The sequence below is a fragment of the Ursus americanus genome, chromosome 2, assembly GCF_024610735.1.
Source record: "Ursus americanus isolate L20-20 chromosome 2, mUrsAme1.1.p, whole genome shotgun sequence".
NCBI lineage: Eukaryota > Metazoa > Chordata > Mammalia > Carnivora > Ursidae > Ursus > Ursus americanus.
Genome location: NC_142128.1, coordinates 72,290,210 through 72,316,177, shown reverse-complemented (window position 1 = coordinate 72,316,177; position 25,968 = coordinate 72,290,210). Strand labels below are relative to the sequence as shown.

The window sequence follows — 25,968 nt, the reverse complement described above, 5'->3', positions numbered from 1 at the left end:
TATAAGTAAGAATGAATAATTATACACATATATTGTATATTCTAATGTTAAAATTATATATAATATTCCGATATATACTTTACATGCATGTTTAGCATGCATGTCAAATATATTTAAATATATAATCTATATATGAACATTTGTATAAGCATCTACATGCATGTGAATATTTATTTATTTATTTATTTATTTATTTATTTATTTATTTATTTATTTATTTTTAGATTTTATTTATTTATTTGCCAGAGATAGAGACAGCCAGCGAGAGAGGGAACACAAGTAGGGGGACTGGGAGAGGAAGAAGCACGCTCATAGCAGAGGAGCCCGATGTGGGGCTCGATCCCATAACGCCGGGATCACGCCCTGAGCCGAAGGCAGACGCTTAACCGCTGTGCCACCCAGGCGCCCCGCATGTGAATATTTATATGCACACACACACTTATTAAGTTGCAATTTACTGGTAATTAAATGACATCAAGCCCACTGCTATTATATAGCAACTAAATAAATACCTGGTGAAGACTGATCCTTTGCGTATCATTCTATACTTCTTCCTCTTCCTTACTTACTTTCAAACAGACTCTATATCCAATAGAAGTTTCCTCAGAAATGTTTCTAAAATCCAACTTCGTCTTCCTCTTATGGTCCCTGATCTAGTGTAGAAGCGAGTCACCCCTTGCTTTTATTACTGCACAGCCTTTTAACTGGACTCCTATTAGAAGGAATTTCCCTACTCCATTTTTTTCTTTTATAATGCCACCAGTGTTATCTTCCCCAAAACAAAACTGGCCATATTATGTACCTCATTTGCCTCCCCACAATCTGTTGGATAAAATCCAAGCCCTTTAATTTAGCAAACATGTTTCTACACAATCTGGCTACTGCTTATCTCTCCAACTACACTATGTAGCACGACTTTTCTCTCTTTTCACACACACATACAGAGACATGTTAAACAAGTAAATATTCCCAACACAAGACAAACTCCTTTCAAGAACCAGTGTCATCCTGAAGTCAACGTTTTAATCGACCACTCTCCCTCTTACATTTCCTGTATTAGAGTTCTTATCACATTGACTGGCCTTGATTCACTGACATAGTATGATTTATGTTTTAATAACTTATATTTATGTTTCTAATTAATAACTTTGAAATTCCCAATACATAATACCTGGCAAATAATAATATGTTATCAATGTGCAAATGAATAAATCAATACTGTTATACTTGGTCTTTGGAAAACTTTACCAATGTTAAATATTTCCTTTAAATTAAAGGTCTTCCTTTTCTACTCTTTCCATTATACAGAAGGAAATCACAATAAAACAGCTGATTCACAGGAGCTGTGCCCTTCACATATTGCCCATTTGCTCCAAATTCACTCTTTGCTACCTATCTGTGATAATGGATCTGAGCCCTTGATGTTTTTCTCTCTTACCAGCCTTATGTCAGTAGAAGACAAAGTAGAACTTTTTGAGTACAGGACACTGGAGATACACTGTAGGAGGAAAGGATTTTTGCTTTCTGGTTCCAGTATGCTCTCAGGCAGCTCCTACAGGGCTGTGATTCTCCAGGGCTTGGTTCCTGCAGTACACAGTGGCAGTAACACCCAGTAGTAATACCTGGTAGCTTCTTCAGTTGGTTTTGTAGCAGAATGTTTCTGGTGAGATAAATCCCCAGGGCAATCGGCTAACTACCTGGTGGCAGGTTTATTACACCAGAACTCTTCCATCAAGGAGGAGGCAGAAGTCCAACCTCTTTGGAATAAATAATCTGGATAAGGTCTTCTCTGACTATAATGCTTCTGCCAGTAACCAAAATCATTAGATGTATAGAATAACATCCATCAGCATGGCAATCTGTACAGCATTGGACCTCATCAAGGTATTCACTTAATAACAAAGTAAATAAAGCTATGGGCTCATGCCCATTAAATTAACTAGTCTTATCCACACTTATAACCCAGAAGCAACTGGCCTAATTGAAAAGTGGAATGACTTACTGAAGGTTCAGTCATGGTGCCAGTTGGTATTATTATATCCTTAAAGGGTAGGGTTCTATTTTACATGACGCAGGATATGCTTTAAATCAGAAAGCATTTTATGGTGTTGTTTCTCCCATTGGCAGAATACATGGGACCAGGAATCAATGGGTGGAAGTAGGAGTGGACCTTTCATTATTATACTTAATAACCCACTTCCATAAGTTCTATTTTCGGTCTCAGTGGTTTAGAACTCTCTGGTTTGGAGATCTTACTGTCCAATAGAGAAATGCTTCCATGTGAATTGGAAAATGATATTGCCACGTGGCTATTTCAGGCCTCTTATGTCACTGAACCAACAGGCTAAAAAATTGGGTTTAATCTACTGGCTGGTTGATCTCAATAACCAAAGGGAAACTGGCTGGCTTCTACACAAAAGAGGCAAAAAGGGCTACGTCTGGAACCGGGAGGTTCTCTGGGGTACCTCTTGGTATTTCTATGCCTAATAATAAAGGTTAATGGAAAACTACAGCAATCATTTAAAAAAAAAAAAGCAGAACTATTGAGGATTCAGAACTTTTGCAAGTAAACTTCATGTCATTATATCAGGTAAACTCAACTGGCTGAGGGTCTGGCTGAGGGTGAGGAAAATATGGAATGAATAATGAAACAAGGAAGCCATAAATATCAATACTGTCTCATGATCGGTTATAGAAACAAGGGTCATAGAAGCTTTGCATATTTTTTATTTGCCTTTCATATGCATGTGTTCATTTTTATCTGTTAACCATTTTTCTTCTACTTCTCATTTTTATTTTATATATGTGTTGTTAGTAATTAACAAATTTAAATGTGATACAGACGTAGTGAAGAGAAGGGCCATATGCACCCCAATGTTCATAGCAGCAATGTCCACAATAGCTAAATCGTGGAAGGAGCCGAGATGCCCTGCAACAGATGACTGGATTAAGAAGTTGTGGTCCATATATACAATGGAATATTACTCAGCAATCAGAAAGAATGAGTTCTCAACATTTGCTACAACATGGACGGCACTGGAGGAGATAATGCTTAGTGAAATAAGTCAAGCAGAGAAAGGACAACTATCATATGATTTCTCTCATCTATGGAACATAAGAACTAGAATGATCAGTAGGGGAAGAAAGGGATAAAGAAAGGGGGGGTAATCAGAAGGGGGAATGAAACATGAGAGACTATGGACTATGAGAAACAAACTGAGGGCTACAGAGGGGAGGGGGGTGGGGGAATGGGATAGACCGGTGATGGGTAGTAAGGAGGGCACATATTGCATGGTGCACTGGGTGTTATACACAACTAATGAATCATCGAGCCTTACATCGAAAACCGGGGATGTACTGTATGGTGACTAACATAATATAATAAAAAATCATTATTAAAAAAAAAAAACAAATTTAAATGTGATTGCAATTAAATTTGAAGAGATGATTATAATGACTCTTGTGGCTGCTTTTCCTCATTTTGGGAAATGTCTACATTTGCAAAAAGGATAGCTATATCTTAATAGCTATGTATATAGATTTGTTCTGTTGTTGTACAGAAGTACAAATGTGTTTAGAAGAGTATAAATAGAAGTTGAGTATCCAAAGGGGTGAACTATACCAGTTATCAATTTATTGCCTAATTTTCCCCTTATTGCCTGATCTTTGAAAACGGATCTGTGCCCTTTAGATATTTATTCCTTTTAACAGCTGGCACGATGTTAAGCTTTGTCAGGAGAGGATACTGAAGACACATTTCAGGAAGCAAGGGTTTTGGTTCCTGGTTCCAGTATACTCACTCAGCAGGCTCCTGCAAAGCATGTGGCTTGTCAAGGGCCTGCTTTCCTCGGGGCCCAGGTCCTATAGCACAGGTGGCTATGATGCCCCGTTTAACAGGCAGCTCCTGTAGCCCCTGACTCCTACCAATGAGAGTGGCCAGAGGTTTCTCCCAACACTCCCCACCACAGGCAGTTTTATAGCAGGAGTGCCTCTGGCTCTTGCAGGGCTTGCAGCCTTTCCAGAACTTGGCTCCTACAGCGTGGGAAGCAACTGCACGTGGTTATCTCAGTGTACAATTGTCAGCCGCACCAAACAGCCAGCAGCTTCCCTTGGCACCACCCCACCTCTGCATTGGTTTTTCAGGGCAGTGCCTCCAGTGAGACAACCCTGATAAACAGGGAAGCTGTTTCCCCTCAGGTGGGCTCACAGCGTGTGTTGCCAGTGAGGTAGCTCTCTGAACAGATGCCTCAGCACCCCTACGGTGGCTTTCCAGCAAATTTGAAAGGATGACGTCTGTCATCCAAAGAGCAGATTTCCAACAAATTCTGCCAGTGTAGCACCACAACAACTTCTCTGCCATCTAATAAGCCATGGTTCCGCCTTCGTCAAGAGGGTCTAGATCTCAGGCCCAGGTGGGGCTCCTTCCTTGGGCGTTCTACCTCAGCCCTAAGGTTGGTAACTGCTTTACATCTGCCATGCCTGTATTCTTTAGCGTTCTCTTCACTGCATGCCAACTCATCTCTTGCTACTCCAGTCCCTTACCTTAGCTTTAAATTCTTCATGTTAAACTTTTCTTCATCAAATTGCTGTGTACTTTCTCTCATTGGACGCGGACTGATACAGATGCTGAGACCTCATTACCTTCCCTGTAGGACACTGCCTGACATGAATTAGGTACTCCATAAATAAGAAATAGTTCATTGAATAAACAAATAAACATCTTCATAGGGAGAAAGCAGTACGTTTTCTACTAGGACTATGTGAAGGCCAAAAGATACCAAACCAAGTTCCTGTATAGGCTGAACAAGAGTCGAATAGCAACAGAAATTAATAAAGCTGAAAAGAATTCAAGATGTGTTAAGTTTTTCCCTAAGGAATTACAATTTTGACATAGATTTTTTTAAAAATTAAGATTCTCTAGTAGAAAATGGCGAAACACAAATCTTTTTTAAAAAGACAAAGCCTATACATGGAGATTAGTCTCTAATAAACTTCAGAATCTATGAAATCTTTTATTATTATTATTATTACTATTATTTTAAGAGCCAAGTTGCACATTTTTACTTGTCAAAAAGACAAATTTCTACTCTGGGATTTTCAGTATCAGATGGACACTCCCTATTTCATAATATAATTAATAAGCATTTTATTTTAAAAAATTTTCTGTTATCCACAACAGATTTAAAAGATTAAATTTGTTTTTAAAATACACTCACATACACACACACACACACACACACACACACCACACAAACCATGGTTCTAACCCTTCAAGAGATAAATATCTCATACAAGAGTTTAACAAATTCACTAATAATTCTAACTTGAGAGAAAGTATGTGGTAAGTACTACAGTAGTTCTGGAATGAAAGGTTTAACGGAAGTTACTGATAGAAACTAGACCTTTAAAGAGCAAACCAGATTTTGGAAAATACTCAGAGGGATGAAGATGGGAGCATTCAAAACACATTTGAAGAAGACCCAAAAAAGTGCTGTTTCAGGCAGACTCAAAAAATTATTGCTAGAAACCTACTAAATATCAGTACTATCCTAAGAGGTAGGTTTACTGTAGTGAATTAATCAAATAAGGTCCCTTCCCTGAGTTTTTAGTAAGTGATAATTAAGTTAAAGAGCAACTAGGTCATAGTATGCACTGAATAATTCTTGGCTGTAACTACTCTTCTCATCATCACCATCCTTTTATGTAAATGGAGAACATGCTAACACATTCAGAACAGATGATCTGAAAATAATATTTGTGAGAAGTGACAATGGCCTGAACTAAGACAATGGGTAGTTGGAATGGAGAACAGGGGTCAAAGAAGAAAGGACAGAGGAGGTAGGAGCTACAGAATTTAGGTGGGGAAAGAAGATGAGATGGGGGGGCAATCCCCAAATCAGCCCCATAGCAAGATAAGTGAATATAATCTAGGAAATTTCATCATAAGAGAAAAACTTGCCTAACTGCAAAATGCAAAAAAAAAAAAAAAAATGTATTGTGCAAAAACATAAATATAAAAAGTACATTTAAAAATAAACCAATTGCTCTCAAGAGTTTTACTAAGGAAACAGAAACAATACATATGTAATTTTTCCTATATTTAAGATTGAGAATCATGAACAGCACAAACTTCAGTCATTCCGCAAAGGAAATACTACAGTAAACCAAAATCTTTCAAGGTTGTTTGGGTGGGTATCAGAGGTAGTTGTAGGAACAAAACTCAGAGAACCTAGTGATTGACAATATGCCCCTTAGATAATGACATAATTGTTATATTAAAAACTGATTTCTAAATTAAAAGTCAATTGTTTACTTTTAGGGGACAAGTAGACTAAACCATAAAGCAGAAATACGTGCTTGTTTCCATGAAGAACAGAACGCCTATCACCACAAGAGTTGGAAGATACAAGCACCTCCAGTTCTCCTGCTTAGAAGTTTCCTCTGACTGACCTGCACACATATCTTCAACAGAGTGTCACAGAAGGACTGCAACAGTCCTATTTCCACACTCCATTCACATTCACTTAGCACTGAATGAAAATACAATGTTCAGAGGAGCGGTATACATGTCAAATAATACATTGGTAAGCAGAATTCTTATCTACAGTTTCAGCTGACATAATAGGTTGTTATGGGCTTTGGGAAGAATTAAAAAAATCTAAAAATTGTTCCTAGAATCTCTCCCCGAAAGGTCTTGATAACAATTTTTAACTGCACCACTCTGCTGCAGCTTTAAAAACACAAGGGGCACAAACACACTTCAATAGTCTTAACTAGGAAGCAGACCTGGGTAATCTTTGTTCTCTCACCAACTGTTCAATTCTTAATCTCCAAGAAGATTCTCTGTGCTTCAGGTCTCAGATTAAATGCTGATACAGGTGGCACCATTAAGAGACAAATCAAGAATATGTAAAATCCAGATGGAGAGGTTAAAATCCTCCGGATTCCCCTTCAGTCTAAACCTATAAAATCTACATTTTAATAGCTGATTTTCCAGAGACCACAAGATTTCTTTTTGCATATGCCCTTGATGGAATTAATGAGAGAAGGAGAGAAAAGCATATGCTTAAACGCCTGGGGGCAACTATAACAAAGGAAGATATTACAGTTTATTAACACAATTCCAGCACTCATAGCACATTGCTTGCTCTAAATATTCCAGAAAGAACATGCACTATACAATCCAATCTCTGTAACTAATGTGCTTATAGACTTTAAGAGGGTGATATTTACCAGCTAAATATTGGTCAAAATAGTAGCTAACATTTAGACATCTGCTTTAAAGAGAAGCATCTCTTCCACCTGCTTCTACAGGCCACAAAGATACACTCTAGTTAACATATTACTGACAGGATGATGAGAAAGCTCCTGTCAGACGCTGGCCAGCCGGGTGTTTGAGACAAAATGCACAGCCCCAGCTGACTAGTTAAAGAAAGTCTGGTGAGGTACAATTATAGAGGCATATGACAAGACTTCATGCTTGACTGATTTGAGAACCAATGACATGACTTTAAACAGCAATCTTCTCTACCTCTGGTCACAAAACAGCAATAAGTCAACTGATATACTCTTGTAATATCATGATTTATTCCTTTGCTTTGAATACATGAGATTTTGGTATGATGTTCTGCTAGTCTGCCAGAGATTCACTTGGGGCTTAAACATCTAGGGCCTGCCTACAGCATGTATAAAATCAGTGTTCTTGTTCAGGATTACCAGGAACACTTCTGTGTGAACTTGATAATGTATATAACAATAGAATAAACACTAAACTGCTTATGCCCCAATTCATTAAACTTACATACAGAAAAATGTAATAACGGGTCCTAACAAAATACCACACTTTAGGGGGTGGGGTGGGATAAATAGGCTATGGGCATTAAGGAGGGCACTTGTGAGGAGCACTGTGTATTGTAGGTAAGTGACGAATCACTAAATTCTATACACCTGAAGCTAATATTACACTGTATGTTAACTAACTGGAATTTACATAAAGACTTGAAAACAAACAAAACAAACAAAAAAATACCACAGTTTAATATGGAAGGAAATTCATGAAAAATTTAAAACATATCACTACTCTCGATAGTTTTGCTAATATATCTCAAAACTAATTTTTTTATTCTAAAGTTTATCTCTACAAATTACAAATTATAATTTTAACTACAAACAGTACCTAAGGAAAGGGACCTTTAAGCAGTCTGATTCTCTACTAGTGTATCATCACTACAGCACCCAGCAAGCTGTAAGGTTGACTACCATGATTCTAATAAATTATGGTGTTGAAGAGTAAACCCACACAAACCAAATTTCTAAAACCATAATAAAATTACAAATGTGAAGACACCTTAAGTTATATATGTTCTTACAATAGTTAAAATTTTGGCTGTAGATTTAGAACATGAAAAATGAGTAAAATTTCTTGCATTAATACTAAATATAGTATATTCTTCATGGTATATAAAATAGGAATGTAAAAAGCTTAAAAGCAAGTCAATTCATTAACTATTCCTTCATTGGTGGTTTCAGAGATTTCACTTAATTCTTCCTAAAAAATAGCTTATTTCTAATTTATGTTATAGTACTAGTCTTTGACCTTAAATGTTACTATGCATGGAATTTACAGCAGATATATACATACACATGAATTTTTCAAGTTAGATTCAAGTAAAACAGCTTCCCCCGTATAAGAAGGGTGAGGAGATCCTGAAAGCAAGCTTGAATTATGTTTCTTTTATCAGTCCTACTGTCCCAGGGAATGAACCAAAACAAACCGGGTAACTTAGAAGTGACATCACCATCAAGTTTTCATGAATTTTCCATAAACGATTGGCAGAAGTTTACCTCAAACATAAAAAACAACTCCCTCAATAACGCCAAGCTTTTATTAAAATAATTTTAACATTTAATTCAAATAAAATTTAAGGGTAGTAAGCATGTTAATTTTTACTCTAAACTGCAGATCTAGTCTTTTATAAAATCATAGCTAATAATCACTGAATCATCATTGAATGTTATGCAGATACAATTCTAAGGACATCATATATATGTATATTATATATGTGCATATGTATACACATATGTGTTTATACAGCTATACAGACAGATAGATCTCCTTAATCTTTACAACAACCCTATGAGATTAAGACTGATTACTCCCATTCTCCCAGTTTACATGGGAAGAAACTGAGTCAAAGAGAGGCTACCCAGTGATTAAGAGGTGCTTATAAATTGCAATAAAGAGAACACCAATATTTTAGAATAGTCATATACTCAGATTTATTCCAAATGTTTTTGTAAATAGGGAAGCTTATACATTCATTCGTATAGCTCACTCCTGCACTTTATTCACATCTCTGCTCAATACTACCCTATTAAAGCAGCTTTCCATGACCACTCTACATAATTTGAAACCTGCCCCTCACACCTTTCATCCTGCACACACTTTATCATTTATCCCTTGGCACTCACCACCAGAAGACATAACCGCTACTTTCATTCACTTATTTCTTTGTTTCATCAGTTCAATATAAGCTCCAAGAGTGTTTCAACTTTGCTTTGCTTACTGCTGGATCTTTAGTGCCTAGAAAGTGCTTAGCATATAGTAGGTTTCATGATAAGATTTAATTCCTAGGCCTCTGAGACAGTTTGTACAATCTTTTTAATCTTTAGGACAATAGCGATACAGAAATATTATTTATAATCTTGAAAAAAAATCATGTTTAAAAAATAAGGAGGAAGAGAATGGGGACAAGAATGGTTTTACTTCAATGGTAAATTAAAAATAGCAGAAAAGCAAATATATAAAAATAACTCAGATTCAATTTCTCAATATTATTTTAAGAAAATGTCAATTACCTGTGTCACTGACTTGTGCTTATTCTCTGATTATACTACATCATGTGTTTAAATGGATATGTTTTTCAATATGTAAAATAACATATTTTCAATATTTTTTAAAAAGTGGACATATCAATATTATAATTCAAAATCTCAAAAGTGAAGTTTTTCAAATGTAGAGTAATGGAAATAACCCAAAATTGGAATCAGGACACTCAGTTTCACATTACCTGTCCCTAATTAGCTGTTTGGCCCTGGGGTGGCCACTTAACCTGTTGAAAAATATGCTTCTCATTGTTAAAGACTAAATAGATATGCCAGAGAACTCCTGAAACTGCTGCTAACATACTAAAACTTCATAGAACGAATTTTCATTCCTACTATGGGAGTACAAAACAAAAAAAATATTATCTTATTCTTATCAATTAACCAAATTTGTAAGGAAGCAAATTCATGCAACATAACATGTTTTCAATAAATATCTGGTACATTACTAAAAATTATGCTTAAGTTTATATTAAAAATTTTTAAGTCAAAAACATTAAAATTTTAATGCTTACAGTAGAAAATAGTTAGGAAATACTTTAAAATATTTTTCTATGACCGAAGAAAACTCCTATTCTCATTGTCTTTACCACAGTAATAAAGACCTTCCAAAAGAACATTTTAGTGAGTAGCATAAAACCTGTGATTTAAAAAAAAGGAATGCTACTTTGACTTTTAAGTTATTATCAGCCTGAAGAGCTCCTCCAAATCAGAACTATTATAGAAGCTACTCCCAAACCACTACTTGGCAACAAAGATGAATCTACCTATTACCAGGTTAGGATAGCAGCTATTATCATGGCCCCTTGATTTCTTTCAAGTAGCTCCAATGGAAAAAGCCACAAGTGAATAATAAAGATCTCATAATAGCTCTTAAGAATTCTTTATATGGTAGAAGGCACTAAAATGAACTCTGGAGAGTTAAAAAGAAAAAAAAAAAACTCTCATCTCCTGATAAGAAAAAATAATTAACCTGACTTAATGCATCTGAGAAGGCCTTCTATAAATCAGACTTTTGTACTTCAAGAGCCAGATTAAAACCATATATCAAAAAAGTATGTAGATATTGTCTCATAAGTACACATAGAACATTTCTAAATCTGCAGAGGTTCGTGGGTCTTTTTGTGAAATGCTCAATACATTCTACTTAAAAGGAGAAGTGTGAAGTACTTACAGTGCTTAATTTGCTAGAGGTAATAATGATGCGCCTCTCATGCAACATGCTGGCATACAGTTGCAGCATATTATTCACATCCACGGCAACAAAATATTCTGTAAGATTTCTCTGTACAAGTGAAAAGTAATTGTGTAAGTTAGAGCTCATGGTGATTACGAAGGAAAATATTTTATACATTTACCAACGAGTCTTAAAGTTCAAAGGATGTTATTATTAAAAAATGGTATTCATTAAAATAATTAAATTTAATACTATTCTGCTGCCACACGAAGCATATAACATTCTATTATTATTTGAAACATAATCCTACCCCAGAAAAATGTTTCTCAGAGGGCAATCAGAGGATCATACATTTTCCACTCTCCCTCCCCAAGTACTTATAAAAGAAGCTGATTTCCTGTGCCCTAACTATAGACGTGCTGAATTGTAATCTTTAGAGTATGGCTTCAAGTATCTGATTAAAAAAAAAAATCCTGATAATTCTTTTATACATTGAACTTTGAGAACTGCTGTTCCAGAAAACACATTTGAGTGTTCTTATGTTTGCCACTCAGTAGGCAACATCACTGTCTGATAGTATGTACTATGTACAAGGCACCCAAAGGATGAGATGGATTCATAAAGCAATCTTTGGTCCTTTATTAAGGAAAACCCCTTGTTTATACCCCATGTCAGACCTTGTCTATGCTCCTATAACCAAATAAATTTTGGTGTTAGCCTGATCAATTTCCTTGATTTAAAGACTTTGTATTATTTTCCCCGCATAAGATCAAAATTGGGATAAGCTACACTAACTCTGACTTTTAGAACTTCTCCTTTTACTTATTTTTAACTTTCTGTACTCAAACTTAAGCATGCCAGAAAGTTATAAAGTAATGAAGAGACTGAATAAGATATGATAATAAAATGAAACTGTAGTATCAAGTAGACTATATAATCTAGGAAGTGAAAACTTTTAGTTGGGCAAGAAAACAAGAAATCCAATAAATAGTTTCTTTGATTTCCAGAAGGCAGAAATTTTACCAAGACAAATTGGTAACGACAGGGCATATAACAGAATCTGTAATACCAGTGAGTGATGTTGAATTTAGTGGGGAGAAATTCATTTGCCGTTTTCTATGTTTAAGGTCTACCTCACCTTCCAATTCAGCTCTTCATATAGATTACTTTTATGGCATTCAACCTTAGTATTTTTCCTGTAATCTCAAAGAAAAATAATTTCTAGATGGAGATATATTTCTCAACACAGAATGCTGTGTTGATAATCTATTTCAGGCCCACATTAAAAACAGCTTCATCTAGTCTTTTCATAGGAGTTATCTGGACTCACCTGTACTAAAAATACCACTGACAGTCTTGGTTTGATATTGGAAAATTTACAATTGTCTCCCCAGACTTCATTCACTCATAACCCACGTACTTTTGGAAACCAAACACTTAGTAGGTTTGAAAACATTTTGGGTAGAACAGTAGAGTTCTGAAAGAAATAGTATTTCTGGAAACTTATTTTTTTCCTGTTGATGTTTCTTTCACTTTTTATTGAATTATTTCTACTGATTTGTTGTTTCTTTCCAAGGGAAGTTGAAAAAAATTACATAAGAGAAAATTTCCTTTTCACACAGCAACCAAAGCCTATTTGTCACTTCCACTTTCCAGTAAATTTTTCTACAGAATATTAATTTATGATAACTACTAAAACACTGAAACTACTTCTAGTATGGCTACAATTAGGACTCTAAATAAAATGCAAACTTTAGTAATTTTTATGATTTCTTGTAGTACCCCTCAAGCCCTACAAAATATATATCACTTAAATCAAAATCGAGAAATCAAGTACAAGACATTAAGATTTCCATAGAGTTATACAAGTAATCTAAAATGCTACAGTCAGTTCACTAAAGTAACTATGTGTGTGAAAATATTTCCCATTGCTAGTATTTATCCCCTACCAAGCAGAGTCCTCTGAGATATTTCCTCTACCAGGGGAGCTTAGGACCTAATATATATCTGATCCTACTGAACTACTTCAAGTGCTAGAAACAGTTTTTCTCATAAAATTTTCCTTACCCACAACCAGATACTAAGAAGGGAGTAAAGTAGCAGACACATCAAGAAGAAAAAGAGATAACACCATTATTCCTATTTCTTCTTTCTAACAAAACGGATAATTACAATGCATTCTATTTCTTTATACAGAAATCTTCAGGCGTTGAGACCAAAATAAATAAAATTCATATGAGTAGCATTAAAAAATATAGAAAACAGAAAACTTACACTCTCAGGAATTGTTGGGAGTCCAGTTACATCTGGGGCAATGAAGTAGGAATGCTGATAAACAGAAATAAATCACATAGGAAAAGCAGAATTAAAATTTGGTAGCAATACATACAATTTGAAAAAAAATAAGAAAAGATATATCAACTAAATTAATAAATGCCAAGGATTAACATTCAGGATTTGTTGAATTTGAGAGACTCTTGAATAATACAGCAGGTTTATGTGATATTGAACAACAAATTTCTCAGACAAAGAGTTTAGTGCTGGTTAAAAATATTCAATTTTAAAACTGAAATAATCCTGGAAAAAAGTTTATTAAGACAAAAAAGTATATTACTGATACACACACACACACACACACACACACACACACATAAACACATTTAGGGAGACTGGAAAATAATGAGGTTTGCTTACCTAAGAATATATCAAAATCTATTAAGATAATCTATTAAGATTCCTGAGTTTCTATGGTAAGTCACAGCAAAATTCTCTGGTACATATCAGGTATTTAGAAAGCAGCAACAGGACATAATTTTTAAATATTTAAAACTTTTTAAAATACGTAATGATCTCAAAATATGACCTTCATACACCCACTAAACAAATAGTAATTAGCTTCTATAATATTCAAAGCAATACAACAGTTCATAGATCTATTTATATAAAGAGCATATTGTGTATGTCTTCATGTTCCCCAAAATGTTCCCAAGTTTTACCACCCAGAATCAGCACAACTAAATCACCAGAATTGTTTTATTTTCTGTTCATATTAATTGCCAAAATTATTTTCCTATCTTAATCACATAAGGACATATTTACTACTGTCTCATAATTAAAGACTGGAAAAGAAACATTCTAGCCAATACTGGGCACAGTTAACTAGTCAGAACAGGCTAGTTAACACAGTCATAACATATAATTTCCCCGGTAGAAGAACAATTGAGATAAATCACAAGGTTTCAGGAGACCTTGTGACAAAAAAATGTGACAGAACTCTCATGCTGTGAATGCACGTTAACATTACTACTACTGACAATGGAGAATATGCATAGATTTGGTCTCTATTAACTACTTTATTTGGAGGGGTTTTTAATAGTACTGTATTTCATAAAACTATGCTCTAAAAGATAGTATAAACAGAAAATATACTCCAAATGATTAATTTTTCTTAAAAGAGTCAAATTAATCATTTCCCAAAGGACTGGAGTGAATCTTAAACACACATTGAAAGAAGTAATTATTTTCTCAATTTAATAGTGATTTTTTAGAAGCCAATGTCCTTTTTAACTCACCGGTACTAGGAAGGGCTGATCTTTCAGAACTTGCTCACTGGCAATAAATATCTCTTGGTTCTTATAATACATGAGAGAAAAAAATGAATATTTTACTTTCATGGGGGAGTTTATACAATTTGCTGTGTATCTGAGACAAACCCATGTAGCCACATTATCCACTGAAAGTAACATTAATTATAAATGCTATTTTAAATGCTGTTTTGCTAACTTTATGCTAGAAAAATCTCAAAGAAAGTATCTTCCTTCTCAACAGAGAGTACAAAATGCTGTGGATAGTTAATGATTTTGAAATATACTTTCAAAATAAGCATTTACATTAAATATTAACTTTTTATACAATCTCTGTGATATTCTTATGGTTTCAATGTCAGGCCTTGAAAAATTCATGTGTTGGAGCATTCACAAAATATGATATTGTAAGAAAGTATAGTAGTTTCCCAAAGCTTCTCACATTTTTCTATCAGAAATTGTGCCAACAAATAAAATTTTCTTTCCACTCTGTGGAAGAACAAAAGTCCCCAGGATGATCAATCTTAACTGGGTACCATAAAACTAAAACCTTGTTAAGCAGCTGAAGACAAGTGTTTTTGGATCCTAATTCTGCCCATCTTGAACAGCACAGCACTGGGCACAGCACTTTAGTTAGCTCTTGCTGAAATCAAATGAAATTACTAAATGGACTTTACATGAATTTAAGACAATATATTATCAACCAGCTGAATCTGTCAATTCTTCAGATACTGTATTGAGAAAAGGTGTACAAGATTTGAAAGCTACCATAGATCCTGACTCAAAAGTTTACAAGAAGGCTTAAATTATAGAAATGACCATCATACATAGAATAGAACACAGTCACTCAAATTCCCTAAACAAGATTATTTCAGCTATGGTACAAAATACCTTGTCCGCATGAAAGAAAATTTTAATTCACTAACAATCAATATTAGGATAGCTTTCATAGTACATCTAGATATATCATTTCACGTAATCCCCAAACAACTTTCTTAAAAATGGACTCACTCAATTTCTCAAATGAAGAAAAAGAATCATCAAAAGATAGTAACTTTTTTGCTTAACATCACACATTTAGTGACTGTGACTTAAACCAGTATCTTCTATTCTTAGATACTAAGAGGCCTAATAGTTTTTTATTTATGATTCTTACTAATAAAGGTGAAGTGTTTCAATAATCCTGTATTTTAAATTGATTTTTGTAAGCTATTTATTTAGAATAAATGATACTCCAATTTAAAGCCAGAGTACTTTTTAAAAATCTCTCATTAATGCTCTAGAATAGCTACCTTTATTATCTTAGCACCTTTATTTCCTTCACCCTTTAACGAAGTGTTAGAATCATTTTATAAATACAACTCCTTCAAAGAATGACACTTATTTTTGATAATCCAGAGCTTTTCTTTGTTCTTGATATTTTTCCTTGGTCTTTCTACTTCATTCCACTAACCATTAACCTTGTATTCCTTTGGGTCTAGTGACCTAAAAATCTGAGTTTCTCCTTAACTGTTCCTTCCTCTAATTCTTTCACTCAATCTGCTTTCTTCTTTTATACAGTCTATTTGGGCAATTAGACGTTGGCCTCTGCTTTATTCTATGTTCTGTCCTTTAAATAGCTCAAGTATTCCTACAACTATCTCTGCAGATGACTACTATACCTGGGTTAAAAATTCCATGTTATCCTTAGCTTTCCAGTCTACAATCTCCAAATGACTATTAAATATTTCCACTTTGGCAGTGTGCAACAGAAGAGGGTGCAGACATAAAGGATCACAGGGAAGAAAGAACACTACGCTGTTAACGACACAGGAAAGTTTCACAAAGGTGAGAAATGAGCTAGTTCTAGACTAAAGATGGATAGTCTACAATGAGGCTTTAGTAAAAAAGGAAGGTGTACAAGTGAGAAAGCACAATGTTCATTCAAGAAGATGAACAGAACAATGTGACTGGAGTAGGAAATCAATTTAGGAAAAAAAAGTGAGAAAAATGAAAAGGTAGACTGAGGCTAGGTAGTGCATGGTCATAAAAGCATGGTGGAAAGTTTGGACAAATTTTTCAGAAAATGGGGAGCTTTTAGGTTTCAGCAAGAAACTTTATATAGTTTAAGGAAGTTTAATCTGACAGACTTTTGTAGAAAGGATTAGAAAGAGAGAATCTAAAGTAAGAACTATTTAAAGTGCTAAGCATCTGAACCAGGTTGCTGACAGTAAAAACAGGAAGAACAGAATAATGTCAGAGAACACTACTATTAAGCAAAATTACAGGAAAAATTTAGGCAAAAAATAAGTTATTACCACACAAAGAATATAATGAAGTAATTTCTTTATTGTGCAAAAAAAGCAAAAGACCTATGAATACGATTAATACACTACAATTTACTTTTTCTTTCAACTTCTCTTGCATCATTATATATTTTTTTCTTTCTTATAAGTGGTACCACTTACCATTATATTGGAAGAACTAAAATGAATATAAATAAATTTTAACATTTTATTTGGTATGCTGAATATTAATGAAAACATCCACATTTGTGATCACTAACTTTGAACATTTACAGAATCTCCCAAAATACTAATGTGCTCATTAAAATTTTCAGCAGTAACTAATCTACACCACCACAGGCTTACTGTTTGACAACTTCAATCATATTTTCAGTGTTTGGTGTTTATAAGAGAAGATTGATTACAGTGTGGGGAAAGAAGAAGAAACTTTCCACCCACAATTCTTATCATATGGTTAGTTATATGTGATACTTCGAATTCTTATTTATGCACTGTTTTCATTTTATGAGGGCTATTTGTGTGTGTGTGTGTATGTTTCCTTATTATGGATAGAGTTCACCTGAAAATCAGTATTCCTCACAAAATATTCTCACAGATTTGTTTACTTCTAGTGTAAAATAAAAAATTCTGTGATTTAAGAACTACAAAAATGTACATCTACTATATGTTATGATAGTTGAAGCATGGCAAAAAGTCCCAATATCATCATATAGTAATGTTATTACTAGCACTGACGTTTCCCTGGTGTCAGAGTTTCTTGAAGGTGCATGTGCTCTCAAATGAGAAAGTGCTATGACAAAAAAATCAATTAACAGCTGAATACTTACCACACTCAAACTGACAGGAGTGTTTGCCTTTGGTACTGGGTGGCTATAGAGTGATTTGAGAGTTTCATTCAAATCATTTTCCTAGAGTAAAATTTAAAAAGTACATTTTACAAATGAATTATATACTAAGGAATATAATTAAAACTACTTGATGAATCATGCACTGTGCCTTTTCATATTAGACATGTTATACACAACTGATTACACAAGAATGTTTCAAATAAAAAATTGAAATATTTAAATTTAATAAATATGGAAAAGATAAATATCTTTATCCAGAAAGCATAATGGCAATATCTCTATTTAGTATAAATCCGTATTTGGCAAAACTTCATTATTATAAAATACACCGATGCTATCTATAGAAGAAATCATTTAAATCATTAAATCCAAGAACAATGGGGTTGAATAAAAATAACACTACTTTTTATCAGATCGCTGAATGCTTTCATTTTCCATTTTAATTTTAAAATCTTCAACCTAATTTTTAAGGAATAGATACAATTTAGTATGATCATTGTACTAAGATACAACATACAGGTTATTCTAAATAGTTCTTTTCTGAACAGCTACCAGTCACCACTTGACCCACAATAAGTGGGATTAAATAAAATCTGTAATACATCTACTTCCTAGGATATGTATAATAATGTACCTTCATATGTGCACTCACTTTTTCTGAATTACACATATAAACCCAGTAATAAATATATGAAGGTAGCTTTTTATATACATGATTTTTATTCTCTCTTAAAATGTTCAGGTGGAGACAATATACCAAAGGAAATGCCAATTGTTCAATAAAGGTAATAATTAATTTTAAGGAATTTGGATATAAGACACATTAACTTCTCACAATTTGTCTTATAAATTAACTAACAAACCTTAATAATTCCAATTTTTCTAAATGTTTGCGAAGTGTACACTCAAAACTGCCTATCTGGAATTCTCCTTAGAATGAGTTAAAAGAAAAGACTATAGAATTTATCTCTTGACCATTTAAGCAATAAAATATATCCACAGAATATTCTGGATGATATTAATGCCCTGCCTATACAAAATTCCTATGGCTACATGAGGTTTTTTAAAGTCTAGCTTTTAAAATTTCTTTATACTTGCCTGATGTTGATCAGGTAAGGATAACTTCAATTATAAAATCTAAATATTAATCTATATAGCCTGTGGCACTGGATTAAAAATAAAAAGAAAAAATATTACAATTATAGATTTACTTCTGGTTATTTAATTAATACTGTGAACCTACAATATATTTTCCTCTAATTAGGAACATAAATGTAGTCTCTCTTATTCCCTCATTTCAGAAAACTAAAGTTATAAGGATTTGCTCACAGTATTGTCTTTTATATATTCCAGTATTACTGATGGTCTCAGAGAATGACATATTATAGATACATAAGCATTAATTTAACAGTAAGAGTTTCTAAAAGTAAAGTACTCAAAATTTGGATGACTAATAGAATTAATGCTGATTCCACAGGCATATTCACAAAAACGAAGAACAAGAAATAATCGCAAAGTAGAATTCTGGTTTTAAGTTTCCATTGCTATAATTAAATATATTTTTATTTCCAGTTATTTTCCTAGGAAAATGACTGTATAGCTTCAACATAAAATTGTTCAAGTGTAAAATGACTTTCTAATGAATATTTCACAGAATTAAGTACGTCAAGTGTAGAGGGGGAAATATTTACAACACATGCACAAAAACACCTGAACTTTTGACAAATACCAAAACCTTGCTATTATAATGATAATATTTGATTGCCAAATTAGGAGATTACTTACCAGAAGTGTAAAAGGAGTATCTTAATTCAATAATAATACATTTAAATTCTATTTAATAAAAAGTATCTGGAGTAGTATTTGTGCTAAATTCAGGTTTTGTTTTGTTTTTTAATGATATTTACTTCGAAATCTCAAAAGATGAGTGTTCTATCAGTAATCATGAGTGCTGACATAATCTTGAAAGACAACTATGTAGGGTTATCTTCTGGAAAATTTGAGTGGTTCAAAATATTTGGATAGTACATTATGTGTAGGAAAGAAGGAGCAGATCAGCCAGGAAGAATACCAGAAAACACATCATGGAGCTTCTTATATGTCAGGCTGCACCCAAGTTTAGATTTTATTCTAAGAGAAAAAAGGAAGCTATGAGAAGACGGTAAGCAGTGTAATGATATAATCAGGTTTCAAAAAGAACATCCTTATAGATCAAAATATAGTAGTACTTATAGCTATGAGTATGTATGAAATGCCCATAAATGTATAGAAAGAAGAGAAAACTAAGACTATAAAATAAGAATATCAAAGTTTTAGGTATACATAGGAGAAAAAGATCACAGAAAGACTTAGTATATAGCTAGAAACAAAAGAAAAACAATGTCAGGCCAATCCAGAAAAATACAATCTCAAGAGTAATAGAGTATCAAATGAGAATTTTTTTAAGAACGAATTTATTTATTTTTTTATTATTTATTTATTTATTTATTTTAGAGAGAACATGTGCAAGCAGGGGGAGAAGCAAAGGGGAGGGTGAGGGAGGAAGGGAAAAAATCTCAAGCACACTCCTCACTGAGAATGGAGTCCAACATGGGGCTCAATCTCATGACCCAGAGATCATGACCTGAGCTGAAACCATGAGTTGACACTTAACCAACTGAGCCACCTAGGTGCACCTCAAATGAGAATTTAAAAAAATAACAAAAGGATAGAAAATATACCCTGAATTTAAAAATTAGAAAACAATAAAAGGGAATCATTAAAATTTTGTTAAAAATTTTTATTTGAATTAAATTTCATAAAATAGCACAGTTCATATCTTAGTAAATTAGCTCTTGTAAAAAACATCAAACAATGATTAAGGGGAAAAATTTACAAATATCATCCTAGAAATGTTGATTAATTCAAAAGCACACTTCAGCATTTTCATTTTTATTTTTAAGGAAAAAAAAAAGATACGGGGTGCCTGAGTGGCTCAGTTAGTTAAGTGTCTGCCTTCAGCTCAGGTCATGATCCCAGAGTCCTGGAATCGAGACCCGCGTCAGACTCCTAGCTCAGTGGAGAGCCTGGTTCTCCCTCTGCCTGCTGCTCCCCCTGCTTGTGCTCTCTCTCTCTCTCACTCTCGCTTTATCTCAAATAAATAAATAAATAAATAAAATCTTTTTAAAAAAAAGATAAAGACCTAAATGTAAGAGCTAAAACTAAAATTCTTAGAAGAAAACATATGGGAAAAGCATCATGACACTGAATTTGTAATTTCTTGACATGACACTGAAAGCAACAAAAGAAAAAATACATAACTGAACTTCATGAAAATTAAAAACTTTTGTGGATCAAAGGATACAATCAACAAAGTAAAAAGGAATGGAAGAAAATATTTACAAATCATATATCTAATAAGGGATTAATATCTGAATATATAAAGTACCCCTGCTACTCAACAACAAAACATGCTTAAAAATGGGCAAAGAATTTGAACAGATATTTTTCCAAAGAAAAGCAAATGACCAATAAGCACATGAAAATACTCTACATCAGGAATCATTAAAGAAATGCAAATCAAAACCACAATCATATACCACTTCACTGAACCCATTAGAATGGCCATTATAAAAACAAAACAAGGAGGCATTTCAAGAGGGCAGCATAAGCCCTGAATTCACCTCCTCCTATGGACACAGCAAACCTATAGCTACATGTGAAATAATTCCCCCAGAAAAAAACCTGAAAACTAGCTGAATAGCTCCTGCACAACAAAGAATAAAAGAAACACATTGAGGGGCGTCTGGGTGGCTCAGCCGTTAAGCATCTGCCTTCGGCTCAGGGCGTGATCCCGGCGTTCTGGGATCAAGCCCCACAACAGGTTCCTCCGCTGGGAGCCTGCCTCTTCCTCTCCCACTCCCCCTGCTTGTGTTCCCTCTCTCACTGGCTGTCTCTCTCTGTCAAATAAATAAATAAAATCTTTAAAAAAAAAAAAAAGAAAGAAAGAAAGAAACACCTTGAGGAATGTAGAAGAGGCAGAGATACGGTCTCATCCAAAACCCCACCCACCACGCGGTGACCCACAATCAGGAGGGATCTTAAGCAGTTTCTCCCTGATAAGTAAGGGACTTGTTACACACATCAGGCACTTCAACCCTTCTGACCTACACTACAGAGATGAGCTCCCCAAATGTCTGGCTTTGAAAACCAACAGAGCTTACATCTAGGAGAACAAAGAGTTGTAGGGAATAGAGCCTCTACTCTTAAAGAACTTGTGCACAGACTCACTTGCCTTGGGACCAAGCACAAAAGCAGCAGTATGAAGAGCACCCGGACCTACATGAAGGCGATTGATTTGCTAATCTTAAAGCATCTGTCAGAGGAGGAGGAGCTTATTCAAACTGTCTCCAGGATAGAGGTGCTGGTGGGTGTCATTTTTGCTTTCTCCCTCTAACTTTCTAGTGCTCGTGGGCACATCCTGGCCCTGTACCATCCCTGCAGCCGCACCAGAACCAGAAGGAATTCACAGCCTACACAGGGAATGCCCCTTGAACACCTGGCTCTCATGGCCAGGGGGAATTATGTTTCTGGGCCCCACAGGTCTAAAATAATAGAAGAGAAAGTTATTGACAGGCTACTACAAATTTCCTATTTATTTACCCTGGAGCTTCTACCGAGAGGCACACTTTAGGATTACCACACATCTAGAAGCTATCAACGTACTATCAGTGAACACAGACCAGGGGATATCATCTTTGCACTCTCCCTCAGCCTTGCTGCAGTTTGCTGGTACCTCCCTGAAAGGAGTTCATACGCTTGTGTGAAGCCACACTTTTTGCCACCATCATCAAAGGTACATCTCCAAATTGACTGGTCTGAAGACCATCACTCTTTCTGATTGCTGTCCCGCAAAACTATTTATTTACACACCTTTAAACCTGCTGCCTGAGGGTCTAGCTTCCAACCAGCCTGAAACTAGGGGCTGATAGATCCCTCCCTCTGGAACATTCAGGGAATGCGGCACTATCTCAACAACTAGGAGGTATCAATAATACATGAGGCTGCTTAGACAATTACAAAGGTTCAAGAGACAACCAAGAGGTAGAGCAGGGTTGTATGATAAGGTTCATCCACACAAGGTCATTCTTTCAAGAATGAGAGAGAGAGCTGTTTTATCTAATGTATAGAATAGAAAGCCAACCAAAATGAGGAAACAAGAATATATTCCAAATGAAAGAACAAGATAAAGTTCCAGGAAAAAAACCTACAAGAAGTGGAGATGAGTAATTTACCTGATAAAGAACTCAAAGTAATGGTCATAAAGACACTCTCTAAATTGGGAGAAGACTGGATGAACACAGAAAGAACTTCAAAATGATAGAAAATATAAGAAAGTACCAAATATAAGTCATAGAACAATAACTAAACTGAAAAATACACTAGAGGGGTTCAACAGCAGACTAGAATCAGTGATCTGGACTCAGGGCAGTGGAATTCCCCCAAACAAATCAGCAAAAAGAAAAAAATAATTTTAAAAAGTAAAGATAACTTAAAGGACCTGTGGACAATATCAGGCAGAATAACATCCATATTAAAGAGGACAGAAAACTTATTTGAAACTTATTTGAAAAAATAAGAGCTGAAAACGTCCCTAACCTGGGGAAGAAAACAGGAATCCAGACCCAGGAAGCCCAGAGACTTCCAAACAAGATGAACCTAAAGAGACAGATACCAAGAAATATAACAAAATAACAAAATTTGGAAAGTCTGAAAAGCAGCAACAGAAAAACAATTTGTTACAAAGGAACCCCCATAATGCTATCAGCAGATTTCTCAGCAGAAACTTTGTAGGCCAGAGGAAAATGGCATGACATTCAAAGTGCTGGGGAAAAACAAACAAACAAACCTCCAACCAAGAATACTTTACCTAGCAAGGTTATCACTCAAATTTGAAGTAGGGATAAAGAGCTTTCCAGACAAACAAAAGCTAAAGGAACTCAACACCACTAACCTGGTCCTACAAGAAATGTTAAAGAGATTTCTCTATGCTGAAAAGAAAGGGTAATAATTATTAAGAAAATGTATGAGAATCTCATTGGTAAATATACTGTAAAGGTAGTAGATTAAATACTTATAAAGCTAGTTTGAAGGTTAAAGTGCAACAGTACTAAAAATAACTATAACTACAATAATTAGTTAAGGGAACAGCAGTAAAAATAACTATAACTACAATAATTAGTTAAGGGATATACAAAATAAAAATATTTAAAATTGACATCAAAGACATAAAACATGGGGGCACCAGGGTGGCTCAGCTGGTTAAGTGTCTGACTCTTGATTTTGGCTCAGGTCATAATCTCAAGATCATGAGATCAAGCCCTGCGTCAGGCTCCATGTGCACTTGAGTGTGGACCCTGCTTATGATTCTCTCTCTCTCTCTCTCTCTCTGCCCTTCCCTACATGCATTCTCTCACTAAAAAAATAAAAATAAAAAATAAAACATGTTTTTATGGGAAGCAGGTAAAAATTTAGTTTTAAAATGCATTCAAACTTGAGTTGCTATCAACTTAAAATACACTATTACATATATAAGCTGTTATATGTAAGCCTCATCGTAACCAGAATAGATTCACAAAAGAACATGAAAAAGGAATCGAAGTATACAGCAATATAAACCCGTCAAACCAATAAGTTAGAAAGCAAGAGAAGACCAAAACAGAGAGGAACTACAAAATAGCCAGAAAACAATTAAACAAAATGACAATAATTACATAAGTATATATAATTACTTTAAATGTAAATGGACTAAATTCTCCAATCAAGAAATACAAAGTGGCTAAATAATTGAAAAAAAAAAAAAAAAGAACTAGGCCCATCTATATGCTGCCTACAAGAGACTCATATCATATGCAAGAACACACACAGACTGGAAGTGAAGAAATGGAAAAAGATATTTCATGAAAAAGGAAACCAAAAGGAAGTGTGGTAGCTATTCTTATATCAGACAAAATAGGCTCTGAAACAAAGAATGTAATAAAAGACAAGGTTGGGCATTACATAATGACAAAGGAGTCGATCCAACAAGAAGATATAACATTTGTAAAGAGAGAAATTGACAGCAATACAATAATAGCAGGAAATATTAATAACCCAGTAACATCAAAGAACAGATTATCTAAAGAGGAAATCAGTAAGAAACACTGACCTTAAGAGACACATTAGATCAGATGGGCTATATATATAAAGAACATTCCATCCCCAAACAGCAGAATACACATTCTTTTCAAGTGTACATGAAACAATCTCCAGGATATTTCATATGTTAGGCTATAAAACAAGTCTCAATATATTCAAGAAAATGGAAATCACATCAAACATCTTTTCCAACCAAAATGGTATGAAAGTAGATGTCAATTGCAAGAAGAAAACCAGAAAAATCACAAATATATGGAGATTAAACAACATACTACTGAACGACCAGTGGCTCAACGAAGAAATTAAAAAAAAGAAAAAAAAAAACCTTGAGACAAATGAAAATACAACACACTAAAATCTATAGGATGTAGCAAAATAGGTCTAAAGTTTACGGTGATATAAACCTACCACATGAAACATGAAAAATACCACAAACACTAACTTCCCACCTAAGAAAACCTAAAAAAAGAAAAAAAAATGAAGCCCCAATTTAGTAGAAGGGAGGAAATAATAAACATTAGAACACATATAAATGAAACTGGGGCTAAAAAGGCAATAGAAAAGATCAGTGAAACTAAGAGTTGGTTCTTTAAAAATAGAAACAAAATTGACAAACCTTTAGCTAGACTTACAAGGAAAAAGAAAGAGTTCTCAAATAAATAAAATCAAAAATAAAAGAAGATACAACCCACACCAAAGGAATACACAAATGATCATAACAGATTACTAAAAACAAATTTATGCCAACCAATTCAACAGCTTAGAAGAAATGGATACATTCCTACAAATTTACAATTTTCCAACCGAATCATGAAGAAATAGAAAATCTAAATAGACTGATTACTAGCAGGGAGACTGAATCAGTAATCAAAAAACTCCCAAGAAAGAAAAGTCCAAGACCAGATGGTTGCTCATGTGAATTCTACCAAATATTCAGAGGATTTAATATCAATCTCCTTGAACTCTCCAAATAACTGAAAAGGAGGGAATGCTCCCAAACTCATTTTATGAGG

The 25,968-nt window shown here is 34.3% G+C and overlaps 1 protein-coding gene across 2 annotated transcripts in view; it reads right to left on the bottom strand.

Annotated features, from left to right (window-relative positions):
- The window catches only part of DENND1B (DENN domain containing 1B), a 243,538-nt gene that overhangs the window by 105,808 nt on the left and 111,762 nt on the right, over positions 1 to 25,968 (bottom strand). The window contains exons 7-10 of one of the 2 annotated variants that reach the window (XM_045787733.2): positions 17,759 to 17,839; positions 14,635 to 14,694; positions 13,337 to 13,390; positions 11,060 to 11,170 (exon numbers count right to left, since the gene is read on the bottom strand). In XM_045787733.2, coding sequence (XP_045643689.1) covers positions 11,060 to 11,170; positions 13,337 to 13,390; positions 14,635 to 14,694; positions 17,759 to 17,839 — 306 coding nt within the window. The remainder of the gene's footprint in view (positions 1 to 11,059; positions 11,171 to 13,336; positions 13,391 to 14,634; positions 14,695 to 17,758; positions 17,840 to 25,968) is intronic. The other variant, XM_045787734.2, reaches the window with a different exon arrangement.